At 38.9% G+C, this 14,267-nt stretch overlaps 1 protein-coding gene across 1 annotated transcript in view; it reads right to left on the minus strand.

Moving 5' to 3' along the window:
* The window catches only part of LOC109050852 (chondroitin sulfate proteoglycan 4-like), a 47,049-nt gene continuing 32,782 nt past the window's right edge, over positions 1 to 14,267 (minus strand). The window contains exons 4-10 of the mRNA XM_042715076.1: positions 13,394 to 13,861; positions 8,590 to 8,766; positions 6,222 to 6,420; positions 4,905 to 5,036; positions 4,477 to 4,637; positions 3,841 to 4,024; positions 1 to 3,695 (exon numbers count right to left, since the gene is read on the minus strand). Of these exons, the coding sequence (XP_042571010.1) occupies positions 1,888 to 3,695; positions 3,841 to 4,024; positions 4,477 to 4,637; positions 4,905 to 5,036; positions 6,222 to 6,420; positions 8,590 to 8,766; positions 13,394 to 13,861 (3,129 nt within the window). The 3' untranslated portion in view covers positions 1 to 1,887. The remainder of the gene's footprint in view (positions 3,696 to 3,840; positions 4,025 to 4,476; positions 4,638 to 4,904; positions 5,037 to 6,221; positions 6,421 to 8,589; positions 8,767 to 13,393; positions 13,862 to 14,267) is intronic.

Genomic DNA, 14,267 nt, shown 5'->3' on the forward strand with positions numbered 1-14,267 from the left:
AACAAACAGAGTAGAAAAGATAGATTTATAGAAAAATAGCTAAAAGCATTCAGTAAGGATTTTTTTTTTTTTTTTACTTTCACACAACTGATATGATGATTAGTAAACATGAATTCTCATTTACACTCTCGAACCATCAAATCTCAGCACTGTTTATGTGTCAAAACTGAGAAGTGTATGCTGCATGGCTTTGAAATTACTCTTCTTAAGCAGGCATGACAAGATTTCAAAGCGTAACTAGCACCATCACCTGACCAAACTGAAGCAGAGTATGTTTAATTTTTCCAACTGCTGTTATATCTTGCGCACATTCAAACGTAGTAGCCTTTTCAAATTGTACTCCATTGACCATAATACTGTTGCTTTGTAATACTTCACTTGAGCTGTAGAGCACAGCAGAGAGTTGTGACTCTGGTTTCCCTGCTTTGAAGTTCTGTACAAAAAATAAGTAGCTAATATGCTTTAAGATATTGCTATACTCTTTTAAACAAGTTGTACAAACACATGCACCTTCTGTTTCCTCACAAAGCCATTGTGTTGTTTCCACTTTCAGTATCTGTAGTTTTTCCTGCATTTTCCACATTCTTTTGCCCATTCTTTAGAACATCTATATGAGACTTGACACCTAGTGGACTCACCGATTAGTGCACAAAAAATTGTGCAGACCCCACCAATGGTTGAAATTTACATCATGCACACTGAAAGCAGAAAACCAAAGCATACTTTCAGCTTAATACTTCTATGACTTTTATGCTGTTAATTACCACAGAAAATAAGTTCTTAATAAGCACTTGCATTGAAAGCCTATGGGGTAATGTATTGCAAAGAGTTTAAAAATTGAAAGGTGCTGGTTGAATGTTTGTTAAAGCACCTATATTAACTAAAATGTATGTTATTTGAGCTGTAATGTTGTCTAAATCAGTGTTTCACAACCACATTTTCAAACTCTTCCTACTCAAACACACCTGATTAATTTTATGATCAACTAATGATATTGATAGTAGAAACTCCACAACCTGAAATAGTTTTAAGACATATAAAATGTGTACTTATTGTGTGCCTCCAGGAATAGTTTTGGGGAAAACTGGTCTAAATAATACCTTTTGCAGTGGTACTACTTTTGTAGGTGGATGGATTTGCCGGCATAATTCCTCTGAGTGGAGTTTACTGCTTTACATGGCCATAACTGGTTGAAAGTTGGATAACTTTTCACAGACAAGGTAAGTAAACCATTTAAAGTCAGTAGTCTCATGGTAACTTTGAAAATTGAAGTCTTGTGGCTATACTTCGGTGTGTATTTTAAAGGCACAATGACTTGCTCCATAGACTTCCACTGTAAGTGCATGCCATTTTGTTATTTTCTCAGGTAATCAACATCATATAACAGATGCTGTTGACAGAGCTTAACTTGTACTGAGCTAAGAATATTCTTTTAAACAAGTGATCACAAAGGTGCCAAATCGTCAGCGAAATTTTAAATCACACAATGTGTCACAGAAGAAAACAGGCTGCTTGGAAAAAGGCACATATATTGATCTATGTTTAAAAGCAACAAAACACACAACTTAAATGTAAATAACACTGAAAAATAAGATCTTAAACCATTTACTGCCTAAACATACATACAAAGGATTGTTCAAACATAACATGTTATGTTCTTGTCCAAAAGTACCTTAAAAGTTAATTCCACCTCATTTGAGAAATGACCAAATGACCATGACTATTAGAACATCAGCATGCACACAGATTTTGCTGTGCCATCTGAGAAACCCTAAACTCGGATATGTGCTGGACTTCATAAGCATCAATAATGGCAAGAAAACTGTATAACACTGACTGGAATAATTCAAGACCTTGAAAACACAAGTGTCCGGTCACCTCCCCATCTCAAACCCAGTACTGGTTCTTTTTCAGTGCTGGGTTTGTTGTCCGACAGTGCTGTATTAATTCAGGATCTGCCCCTTTGGAGTCCATGTTTGACATGGGGATGTTGTTTGCAGGATCGGTTTTCCTGAAAGTCTCCTCACTGACTTCTCCATTCTTCGGCTTTGCCGCCACTGTTTGGACGTTGTGCTTCCCGGTTTTGTTGCGTCGGACCAAGTAGTAGGCCAGCAGTGCAGCCAGGAGCATGAGTAGGAGGATGACGAGGATGGGAATAAGGATAGACCACAGTGTATTTCGTCTAGATACCACAGGAGTCGCTGTAGTGCTGCCAGAAGCCAAGTTACCATCTCTCCACCTGGGCTCAGGTTGACCTGGATCACTCTTGTCAGAAGTGGACAACGGTGGTACTTTGAGTATTGTAGCACCATAAACTTTGGAAGGGTCGTAGGGGACCACATGGAAGGGCAAGACGCACTCTGCAGGAGGAACGCCGTGCGCTTTTAGGAGGAAGCGTGCTTCATCTTGACTTTGACCTCCACTGTTTTGACCCCCAGTTGTGTTTAAGATTTCCAGAGCTACCCAACCTTCATCCAGGTCTCGTTGGGTGAAGGAACTCACTGGCTGGCCATCATCTGGCCCACCCCTCTTGACGAACCGAGCTCCTTGAGGTTGTTGGATCATGCTGAAGGTTGGAGATGTTCCGGTCTTGTTGGCTAGAGGTGTAGCGTCCAACAACTTTCTGTCTACGAGTACAGTAGCACCTCTGGGGAGCAGGGGGTTCTGGGCCAGCTTCGCCAATGGTTTAACAGTAATGTTGAGGACAGAAGACACATTCGCCGCCCTGCTTTGGGCCACAAAGGCAATGCTATCTCTCGGTGAGGTGGACTTAACGAAACGGATACTCACTCTTCCCTGTTTGATCTGGTTCTGCGTGAAAGCCGATGTGGGCTGTCTGTCCACCATTATGGCTGCGTATTTCAGGGCATTGGTGATCTTATAGAGTACATCCTCCTCGACCGGACCCCCAGTGGAGGTGCTCAGTATGTCCTCTGTGATTAGAGTCTCGTTATCTCCCTGCCTTATATGGATCTCTGGAGCTTTATTCAGTATCAGAGACTTGGCCAGGATTCCGATATGCAGTGTGTATGGGTCTGTTTGGTGTTTCCCGTCAGACACTGTAAATTCCATAAAACCATTTGACAGACTTCCATCACTAACAAAAGCAACCCGCCCAGTGTTGATGTCTTCCTGGCTGAATTGGATGATCCGGTCTCTGGAATCAGTGTAGATGACATATCCGTTAGCTGGACTCTTGGAGATGGTAAATCGGACCTCATCTGGTTTGCTGTCCTGGTCAACCGTGTTGAGGTAGTTTTTGGAGATGATGGTCGTGGAGCCCTGCAGTGCTTCCAGGAGCAGGTCCAAGCTTACAAGTTCTGGTGGGTTTGAGTCTCGCCGTCTGATGGAGATCAGGAAGATCTCCTCCAGAACCACGGCACCGGGCTGAACCTGCGGAGTGCGGCCACTGGGGTTCAGATGGACCCGGAAAGAGAAGCTATCAGAAGATGATCCAGAGTCACCGTGATTGTACTCCAGAACACCACGTGACACATCATCCTGTAGAAAATGGGGAGCATCGCGAGACAGGTCAGACCCCCTGAGAGTGAGTCGTCCATGAATAGGGAACCGACGCACTTCATAGACAATGTCCTGCCCCGCCCGCTTCCGTTCAGGCAAACTGGCCAGCAGGTTAGTAGCATCCAAAACAGAGCTGTCAATCACTTTAGACTGACCCTGCACCACAGACACACCTGCAATACATTAACAAAACACCAAAGGAAAAGAATTGAAAACTGGAGGGCCACAGCCCAGCAGAGTTTAGCCAAACCGTATCATTTGACAAAGAGTACCTGCATCACACCCCTACTCCAAAAAATACATTTAATTGGTAGCTACCTTTGTTCTTCCAGAGCTGAGACGACACATTTCGACTGGCTGCGTTGTATGACACAGTGACTGGCAGGCTGTGATACAGCTCTGTTGCTGGGGGCGATGTGAGGGCCAGCTCAACAGAATCTTTCAGGACCCAGAAGGGCTCAGACGGCATCTGATGCTCATAATACACGGCACCTGCATCCAACTGAACACACAATAGGAATCAAATACAAAAACCCTTTTATAACTGGGCACAACCTATAACACTGTCCATTAAACAGATCAAAGGGCCAGATGTTGAAGCAATACAGACAGTAATTACAGCAATCAAGGAATATAGTTTTAATTCTGAACTTGAAATAGCTGCAGATTTCATAAATTTAGATTCCTGACTGTAATGAGAGAATAGTCTTTGCCCTCTACTGTCCAATAATAACCTATGCTGGCCAGAGATGACATTACAATGGAAGAGGCTTTATTGATAGCACATTAAGGGATTTATTACAATGTCAAAACAATTATTCTATATAATAATACTAATACCAATTACTATACAATACTACCACTAATCAAATTTTAAACTTTCAAAAATTTTAGCTATATGTGTAACTGGTCTCCTCTGCAAGTACAGTTTCACAAATATACAATGTTATTTACCTCGGTCTGTGTGAATTTTGTGATCTTCTCAAACTGTCCACGCTGGTTAGGTTTGACCAATCGTCCCAAGCGAGGAGGTTTCACTAGTGAGTATGTGATTTCATCACCGTCTTCACTTGTTATGGCCCGTAAAATATCTCCACTGATCACCTGCCTGGTGCCTGAGAAGCATCACCAACAAATCCTATCACTCCACTGATTTCTTCATAAAAAAAATATTCTAGTAGCTTTATACAGCTGTAATTGACATAACTGATCTATAAGGTTGTTCCAGATAAGATAACAGATTCTTCATTATGAGGAAAATGAAAAATAACCCCCCAATTTAAAGTTTTATAAACAAACTCTCTCTGGGCCAATAAAGATCTTTCAGTTTGCCCAGAGAGAGACAGGGATTTAGATTTAAGCTCTGGATGTGTGGAGCCCACCTGGGAAGACCATGAGTTCTCCCTCCGTTTCCATGGAGATGGTGAGCTGTCTTGCCTTGACAGCGAAGCGGTAGAGAGGTGAAGTGTGTTCTCCATCAGTCACGGTGAAGCTGAACCCACCAGATTCTGAGCCTGAGAGCAGACACAAGCACTTCATATTCACTACATCATGTTACAATCTTATAATGATGGTTCTTCAATGGTTCCTTGCAGGACGTTAGATTTATCAAAGTTAACTTTTCTTATCAAGAACCTTTTTTTTGCAGGTACAAAGTTCTGTATGTTTTTTTGAAGAATGCAAGAGATCTTAATTTTATGTTTTCAGATAAGTGTAGTGGTTTCTGGGGTCTTCACATATATATTTATTTTCTAAAGAACTGTATATTAAAAAGTTCTTTGAGGAACTTCTATCAAAAGAGTCGCTACACATTTGCTAAGTTGAGTTGTTATAGCATGACATCAAATTACCACAAGAGCGATTCGAAAGCATAAGGAGTCGTCTGCTTTTTATAGTTCTCTTGGTACTTTGATGTCATATATACACTGATTGGTCTGCGCAGCACTGCTTCAAGTCCAACACACCTAATATGTACATGTATTTGCATCGCTTTGACTGTCGATCTCACTTTCTCACGCACCACTATTGGTCGATTATATACAATGCCTGCATGTTATTGGTCAAACTACTTTTGGATCATTACCTTCAGCAAGTATGAAAACAGGAAAACAAAGCCAAAACCTTGATATTTTAGGCAATATAGAAATCCTGGCCAGGAAAAAAGAGGACGTATGGTCGCCCTTTGAACAGTTTTTTTGCATGATGCTACTCTATATGATTGCTAAGTTGTTCAGAGTTGCAAATGTGTAATTGAGAGGGTTTTATCATGTTGCTTATGGAGTTCCTAACAGTTATTTGCATGCTGATACTCTGTGATTTCTAAGTTGTTCTGAGTTTTATTTTAGTGTGTTGCTATGTATTTTGAGTGTTTTAGCATCTTGCCACTACTCTATATGATTGGTCAGGTGGTCTGAGGTATTCTAAGTTGTTTTTAGCATGTTTCTAAATGGTTGCTAAAGCATTTTGGTTTTACTGTGTTGCTATGCAGTTTTTAATCTATTTTGGGTGTTTTTTCTTTTTGTAGCATATTGCTATTGTACTCTGTGTGGCTGGGCCTTGAAAGTGGTTTTTAAAACAATTCTATGTAGTTTCTATGGTGTTCTATATGATTGCCATGCCCCAAATCTCTTTAGCTGATGTTTTATTCTGTTTTTAAAGGTTTTAAAAAACTTGATTCAAAGAAACTGATGTCAACCCACCCTGATGAATGAATAAAACCTCTCCATTATTAATCTGAGCCTGGGTGAAACTGTCCACGCTGTCATCTGGGGACACTTTAAAGGCAACGATCCCATTGCTGGGCATCTCGATAGCATACACCAACTCCTCTGGAGGGGTGTCAAGATCAACGCTGCTCAGCATATTGGCTGTGATTTCAGACTCCTCGCCGGCTAGAAGCTGAAAGGAGAGAGCACACACAAACAAAGAGAGATAAACAAACCAATATACAAGATGGAACAACTAAACTGTTGTTTTCAGAGGTGTCTAACTGTCTGGAGTCGTTGGGATGTGAAAGAGGCAGTTATGTCTCCTCTGATGCTGCTCTAATGGATGTCTAATGGACAAGTTACTGAAAGACATTCTTAAACGATCAAATTCAGCTGGGAGATTGCAGGGCTGCCATGTGAACACCACACATCAACACGTTTATCTGTTCCTCAATGCTTTCACTGCCTCCATCTACCACCCTCCTGAGAGACCGAGGGGAAAAAAATGGAATTGAGTATATGGCATAGTGCCCTGGAACAGAAAGGTCCACAAACTCATTATCATTTAGTAATCTAGTTTCCACATAACGTGACCTTCAAGATTTAAGTGCATGTAAAATCATCTTCTTTTTTCCTGCAAGTGCTTTTTAATGGGGGGCAATGCAGTGTCATTACCAGGGTAAATATTAGTCATACCAGATAACTCTCTATGCTGCCCTCTGGTGATTGTTCGAAGACCTTTACATCACTTCCTGTGTAGTATATGCACGGGCATCCACTAGATGGTAGCACTAGACCAGAGTACAGCATGAGTGAAGTTGATGAAACAAATATCTCCCAAATTGGGCTGGAAATTGCTGTTTCTTCATACTCAATATTTAATAGATATAACATGGATCAGAGGCTGCATGGCAAATCAAATCCCAGCATGCAGTGCTGAGGCCTGCTTTGATGGGAAACTGCAATCTCTCTCTGATTAGACTGGTGTGTCTCTATAGGGTCTCTACATCAGAGCTCAGGGGGCCCAGAACTGTGTGTGTGTTTGAGTAATCATGTGATTGTGAATCTCACAAAAGTTTCATGTTTCATGCCAAAATCAAAAGGAAATCCATATGAAATTATAAATGAAGTCATTTTAGGAATATTGTGATTTTTGGCACTGGGTCCTTTATTTTCATAACAATTATTGCAACAAAATGCAAAACAGAGCTCATTCACAGTACTGTAACGTGAAAATAATGATTATTTATTTTTTTCAAGTACAATTAGTAGATAATTTAATTTACCCAATTTTAATTGCAATAAAGGCATTTTTTGTCACAGTATGTCCAGTAGAATGATTTTGAAAAAAAATTTTGTTGTAATTTTATAAACGAAAACATACATTAATTTTTTTTATTAAAAAATGAGACTTTCGATATATATACATATATATATATATATATATATATATATAGATATAAATATATATATTATATATATATATATATTATACATTATATATATTTCAATTTATTATATTTTTTCTGCTTTTGATTTTAGGGTGAAATATAAACCAGCCACTTTTAGTGAGATAACTGGATTATAAGTGTGGGTGTTAGACACTGTGCTGGTAAAACGTTCGGAAAGAGAAACTCTGAATTTAGACTTTCGCTGTTATTATCATCTGTAACCATCGAAACCAAAGTGGATTAAAGTGAAAGTGAAGTGACATGTCCAAGTACACACATACACACAGTAGTGAACACACACCCGGAGCAGTGGGTAGCCAATTCTACACAAATTAACAAACACACACACCAGAGCATAGCCAAGCCAATTCTGCAACAGCCAGGGAGCAGATGGGGGTTCAGTGTTTTGCTCAAGGGTCTCACCTCAGTCGTGGTATTGAAGGTGGAGAGAGCGCTGGTTATTCACACCCCCCCACCGACAATTCCTGCCGGACCTGAGACTCGAACCTGCAACCTTTGGGTTACAAGTCCGACTCTCCATCCATTAGGCCACGACTGCCCAAAGCATGGCTGATACAGAGACGGACAGAGAGAAAGCATGTGCGCAAGAGAAGGGGAACTATCCGCATGTGGAAAAACACACATATCATTATTTCACATTTTGCGGGAGTCGAGCGGCGTCTCCGATTGGTCTATTTTCCCTCCAGCCCAGAAACCCTATTCTTGCCACCGTCATGGTTTTCCAAAAATATGAGTTTCCACAGCAACCAAAAACCACAGACAACATCGAGCAAGCACTGAATGACACTCTGTGTTCTAGCGGAGGGAGTAGCTCTGAATTTTCCGACTACGTCTCTGTTCTAGAAGCTTCATTAATGTTCAAAACAGGGAAAATGGTCTTGGTGTACCTCCATTCCGGTGTTGCGTTGGAGGCGGGGTGCCTCATCGTTCACAGGAAGGATGGTGATGCCAATGGTCAGGGACGCACTCCTGCGGGTGATGTCAACAGCAGATGCTATGAGGGTGAAACTATCCTCTGTAGTCTCGCTGCTGTCGTGGAAGTAGTACACCTGTCCCTGTTGTACCTGAGGAAACACAACATACACAACAGATAACAAAAATCAAGTTATACACACACCTAATCCTTTTTCTGACCATTAGGGCATTTTTGGTTTGACAGCGGCTTTATTTTGACATTTGTCAAGTGATGAGACCATAAAAACATCCTTTTAAAATTCTGTAGATGTAGTTCCCCTCCAAAGAGATGAAATAAATAAACAAAAACTACCATGATAACCATATTTCCTGTTTTCAGGATTGTTTCATGTTTCTAATCAGAATCTTTGTTTATTTTACTGTATATTTTTGCCACTCTTTATTTATAGCATAACCGTCATGTTGTGTTGCAGTCATTGTGACTTGGAGAGGATTTTCCTTTTCCTCAAAAAATGCTAAAACCTAACAACTTACAAAGGATTTTTGTTACTTTTTGTGGGATTTTTCCCTCTTTTTTATTTTATTTTTTTTACTTAGACTATAATTAAAATGACTTATACATTTCTTGTTAGGCTATATTATTACCAAAGATTGGAATAGAGGAAACTTATCCTAAAAATGCATTCGAATCGCATTAACCATGATGAAATATCACAAGTTGGACTCAAACATATGTCTGAGCATTTGCTCTCACCACTAAGCCACATCTCCAACCTTATTTTAGATATAAGATTAACATGGTTGTGAATAGTAAAGCTGTTCTTCCAAACAAGCCATTGCTCGGTTTCATTACATAATCAAATGTACATCTGTTACACTAAAACTGGATTTAATGTGGGTGGTCAGATGCACTTTCTAAACAAAGTGCAAATTTAGTCAAACAAACATAATGCAAAACTCTAGGAAGCCTGACAGCTGCGAGCGTGTCATGTGAAACTGAAATATGTGCATGTGTCCAGCGCAGGAGGTCAGACGTCTGGCGTTTGTCATATGTTGTACAGATTTTAACAGGCTCCAGATGATCAGATCATTGCACATAGTACAAACTACATAGTGCAAATCTTAACAATGACCACAAGCCCTCACCTTTTTTTCAAGAAACATAAAAATCTAACTGCATGTTTTCATTAGTATGAGCTTCAGCTTCAAGGGTCAAAGCTATGTGCTAACCGCTAAGCCACAGCTTATGCTAACAGTTTTTTTTTTTTTTTGCAGAAAAAAGCTGTGCTTCACCTCTTTCTGACATTAAGTCTGCATATTCTTATATTTGTCAGGAAATCAATAACATATGGCGGATGTTTACAGAAGATGCCATTTCGAATAGAGGTGAAATGTTTTTATGTAAGAATTTTTTGGACTATATATATATAATATGTATGATTTTTTTTTTCCAGTGTGTTAAAAAAATACACTCAAAGAAACAGCAAACATCATGATCACCACAGCCCATTGTTTCAAAGTGTGCATGCTAACGTTTTCATTTTTTATTGTTTTATTGAGTCAATTTATGCTCCACTTACATTTTGGCAGCAAATTCATCTGTCACTTGGTAGAAGCTAGTCACATTGGTCACAGATGTCAGCATGGACAGGCTTATGACATACTATCTTCAAAAAAGTAGTAATGCTAATATTAATGAAATATTAATAAGAATAATGTTAATATATATAATATTAAAAGGATAGTCTACCTAAAAATTAAAATTCTGTCATTATTTTTTCTCTCATGTCATTCCAAACCTGTAAAAAAACCTGAAATATGATTTTATTTTATTTTATTTTTCCCATGTGGAACTTAAAAGAAGATATGTTTTAGCCAAACGTTTTCGGTTCCCATTGACTTTCATTAAACAAAAGAAAATACAGTGTATGTCAATGGGAACCAAAACCTTGGTTAGCAACATTCAACTTCAAAATATCTAAGTTCTACAAAAGAAAGTGTAAATTGGCGAATGTAAAATCAAGTCCTAAAGGAAAAAGCCAGAGCTCTGAAAGAAGCCCTTTCACATTGTTCGGTTGTTTAGTCTATATATGTTTTGAAGTTGAAAACTGTTGGCGACTATCTACATAAGATATCAATTTTGTAGCAGAGGAGAAATGTATTCCAGATCGTTTCATCCTGACATGCTAATATCCGTTCTATCTCTTTCTTTGTGAAGCCCTGAACTGTTTCGAGACGTTTTCATCTCAGTGTGTTGTGAATGTTTGCTACTATGCTGCATTGTAAGCTATCATTACAATCTGTCTCCTGGTGTGGCAGCGGTGACCGGCGGTATACAGACCGACCGCTGACTCCACAACACAGAATAAAGACACGGCACATTCAGCTCAGTAATGAGCATGACGCATACGTCTTTAATTTAGGGACAATTCCGCTTTGGTTCCTTTCCTGCGCAGTACTTTCTCTCCATATGGAACATGTTAGTTGTGTTTCAGAAAGCTTTGCATAACTGAAGAAAGGAAAGGTAGAGCACAGGACAGCGAGAGCCAGAGCGGTTAAGACATTGTGTATTAAGATGTAGTGTGGAGCGGCTGCACACAATGAAGTTATTCTGACAGCTGGGCTAAAACCACCAAAAGACATTGATTCTGAACTTCAAATACGATCTGTCCCCCATCTGTGATCTCCCTCTCTCTCTCTTTCTCTTATCCTGCTGTTCTCTGTCTGATCTGAGAGCTGTGTTCATTGCATAAGATATCTGTCAATCTAACACCACTAATGTCCTGCTGTGCCTCAATCTCTGAAAGGAATATTCAGTATTATTTTCAACTTCAACAGAAATTGAGCCTGAAGTTGAAAATAACCTGGGAAGTTCATCTGTTCTGGCTGAATCACTCCTGAGTTAACCTGATCTCTGTTTTCAAAGTCGCATAGCCTGGCGGCGCGGTGTAAATACTTTATTTTTGGGATATATGGGCTAGTTTATTCTGGCCTGCAGCAGCAGGGAAGCGCAAGTCAGAATTTCCATCAAGTTGGAACGGCAGTCATAAGAGCAATGTCTTACCGCTCTCAAACAACAGCATACACATTCTACCGCCGGTCTTTCCTTGCTCATTCTTTTCACTAGAAGACCTCAGGGTCACTCCGCTAGATATCATAATGAAAAGTAGTTTTGGGTGGCCCACTGGAAGCAATGAGAGCTTAGATGAGTGTTAAAAGACAGTGGGTGAAAGAGAAATTATTTCTTTGAGCTTCTAATCATCAGACAGGCGTGATCAAGGTCCACCTCAATAGCTGTTATTCTGTGAACGGCTTGTAATTAAGATGCAGAAAATGCTATTTTATGCCTGACTGTTCCTCAGTGATATTGCAAAATGTTATGCAGGGATCCTGCTAGTCTCTGAGAAACCATTACACGAGGCTGTTCGCCTTTTTAATTAAAGCCAATGACAGCTCCTCTGGTTCCAGCGCAGCTCTTTTATCGTGAGAAGAATTAACTCTCATTGCAGGCACAAAGTACGAGCAAACAAAACAAACAAGCCTGTAATTGCAGCATCATTAGCTGTTCCCACCGTTTCCTCTTCAAATGAGAACAGTTTACCCCCCCCACCCAAAAAAAAAAGAAAAAGAAAAAAGAAGACTCTGTCATCATCTGCTCCCACTCATGTTGTGACTTTCTTCCTCCTGTGAAACTCTCAGCCCATTTCCATGCTGCTCCAGCAAACAGTGAAAGCATATTGTGACCAGTGGCTGTCAAGCTCCAAAAAGGACAGATAAGCACCATAAAAGTTGTATTTACGACTACGAGTTTTCTGAAGTCACATGAACAGACCACAGTTTCAGTCTTTTAATGATGCTCTCCACTACAGATCTTGAATCTCATTTGCATATGCACATTTTCTACCTAGCTGCATCAATTTAGTATTATGAGTCATTTGGATTGCTGTTATGGAGATTTTATGTGCTTTTTAGACATTCAGATCCCCTGGTCACGATATGCAATCATTGTATGGTAAAAATCAGTGTGAAGATTATGCAAAATATCTCAGTTTGTGTTCCATGGAAGAATGTTAGTTAGAGAATGAGTAAATTATTATAAAATTTTTAAATTGTATGTCAGTGTTGTGACTAAAACTAGCTAAAACTACTAAAAATCGTTTTCAGTAATTGAATAAAGCTGAAATAAAATCTAAGTACCGTATTGACCCGAATATAAGCCGACCCTGATTATAAGACAACCCCCCCTTTTTCCAGATGTGCCTTTTGGAAAAAAGCCTTTTTGAAAACCAAATCTTGTGTTTTACTTAGAAAAATATTTCTTAAATTATTTTCATATTTTTCCTATTTTAATTTTTGTTTTGAAAGTATGGTAAATACTGGTAAAATGTACTAACAATCACATTTTAAAATGTACACTTTTAGATATACCATAAAAATAACAGGTAGCCCATCTGAATTATAGCTTTTCTTTTAAGTGAAATTAGAAACTGAAATAAATGTTTAAGCAAAATTACTAGAACTGAAATAAAAATAAATGAAGGATATATATATATATATGTATGTATATATATATATATATATATATATATATATATATATATATATATATATAATATAAATATAAAAAAAAGAAAAAACTAATAAAAGTGATAAAATTGTTAAAACTTCGATTAAAATGAAAACTGCACATAAAATAAAATCTCATTCAAAGTATGAATATAATAAATACTATAATTTTATATAAATAATATTAAATATGTATTTTTTGGCACTCACATCCTCCCAGGTGAAGGTGTCAAGTCCATCTTCTTCATCCAGATACTTCATTTCTCCGTGCTGAGGTGCTTGCTCAATAAAAAAATTGATGTTCATGGAACGGTAGAAGTGGTGTGTGATATTCAGAACCTCTTGAGTCAGCGCCACAGATCCACCCTCCCTCACTGTGAGGTTGACCACCTGGATGGGTATGATGCGTGGAACAATGACCACCTGCACCTCTAGATCTTCTACGCTAGTGAAGCCATTGCTGACATCGACGATGAAGTGGTCCTGGCCCTGAAGGGAAGCGGAGACGTAAAAGATTCTACCCAGGTTTATGTCCTCTTGTGTGAAAGACTGAATGTAGTCCAGCACGGGTGATGCTGTACTGTCCGAGTAGTTGTTAAGTTTGACTACATGACCCAGCCGTGGAAAGTCTTTGACAGAGTAAACCATCTCTTTGGGCAGGATGTCTCTTTGCATCACCTAAGAGGGTGACAAGAAGGCCTTCAAATGAGTGCAGTAAGAAACTGGAAAAAATGCTTTCAAATTCTGCATATCTCTACAGACTCCTACCTTCAGAACATACAGAATTTTGCTTTCACATTGTAATGTACACTCTTTCACTAATGCATTTAAGAAAAGTTCACCTAAAAATAAAAAGCCTTAACATTTTGAAGAATTTGTATTTAAATAAACATTTAAATATCATGTTTGATGTCAATAACATGATATAAATACAGAGGTACTAATTTCTTGTACTCTGAATGTAAATATCGGCATACCACAGGGATTGGTCCTTGGGCCATTATTATTTATTTAATATCTAAAAATAATATTGGGAATAATCTTGCACTTTCAAGTTTTCATTTATACGCTGATGATATGGTGA

This window comes from Cyprinus carpio, chromosome A25 (assembly GCF_018340385.1).
Source record: "Cyprinus carpio isolate SPL01 chromosome A25, ASM1834038v1, whole genome shotgun sequence".
Taxonomy (NCBI): Eukaryota; Metazoa; Chordata; class Actinopteri; order Cypriniformes; family Cyprinidae; genus Cyprinus; species Cyprinus carpio.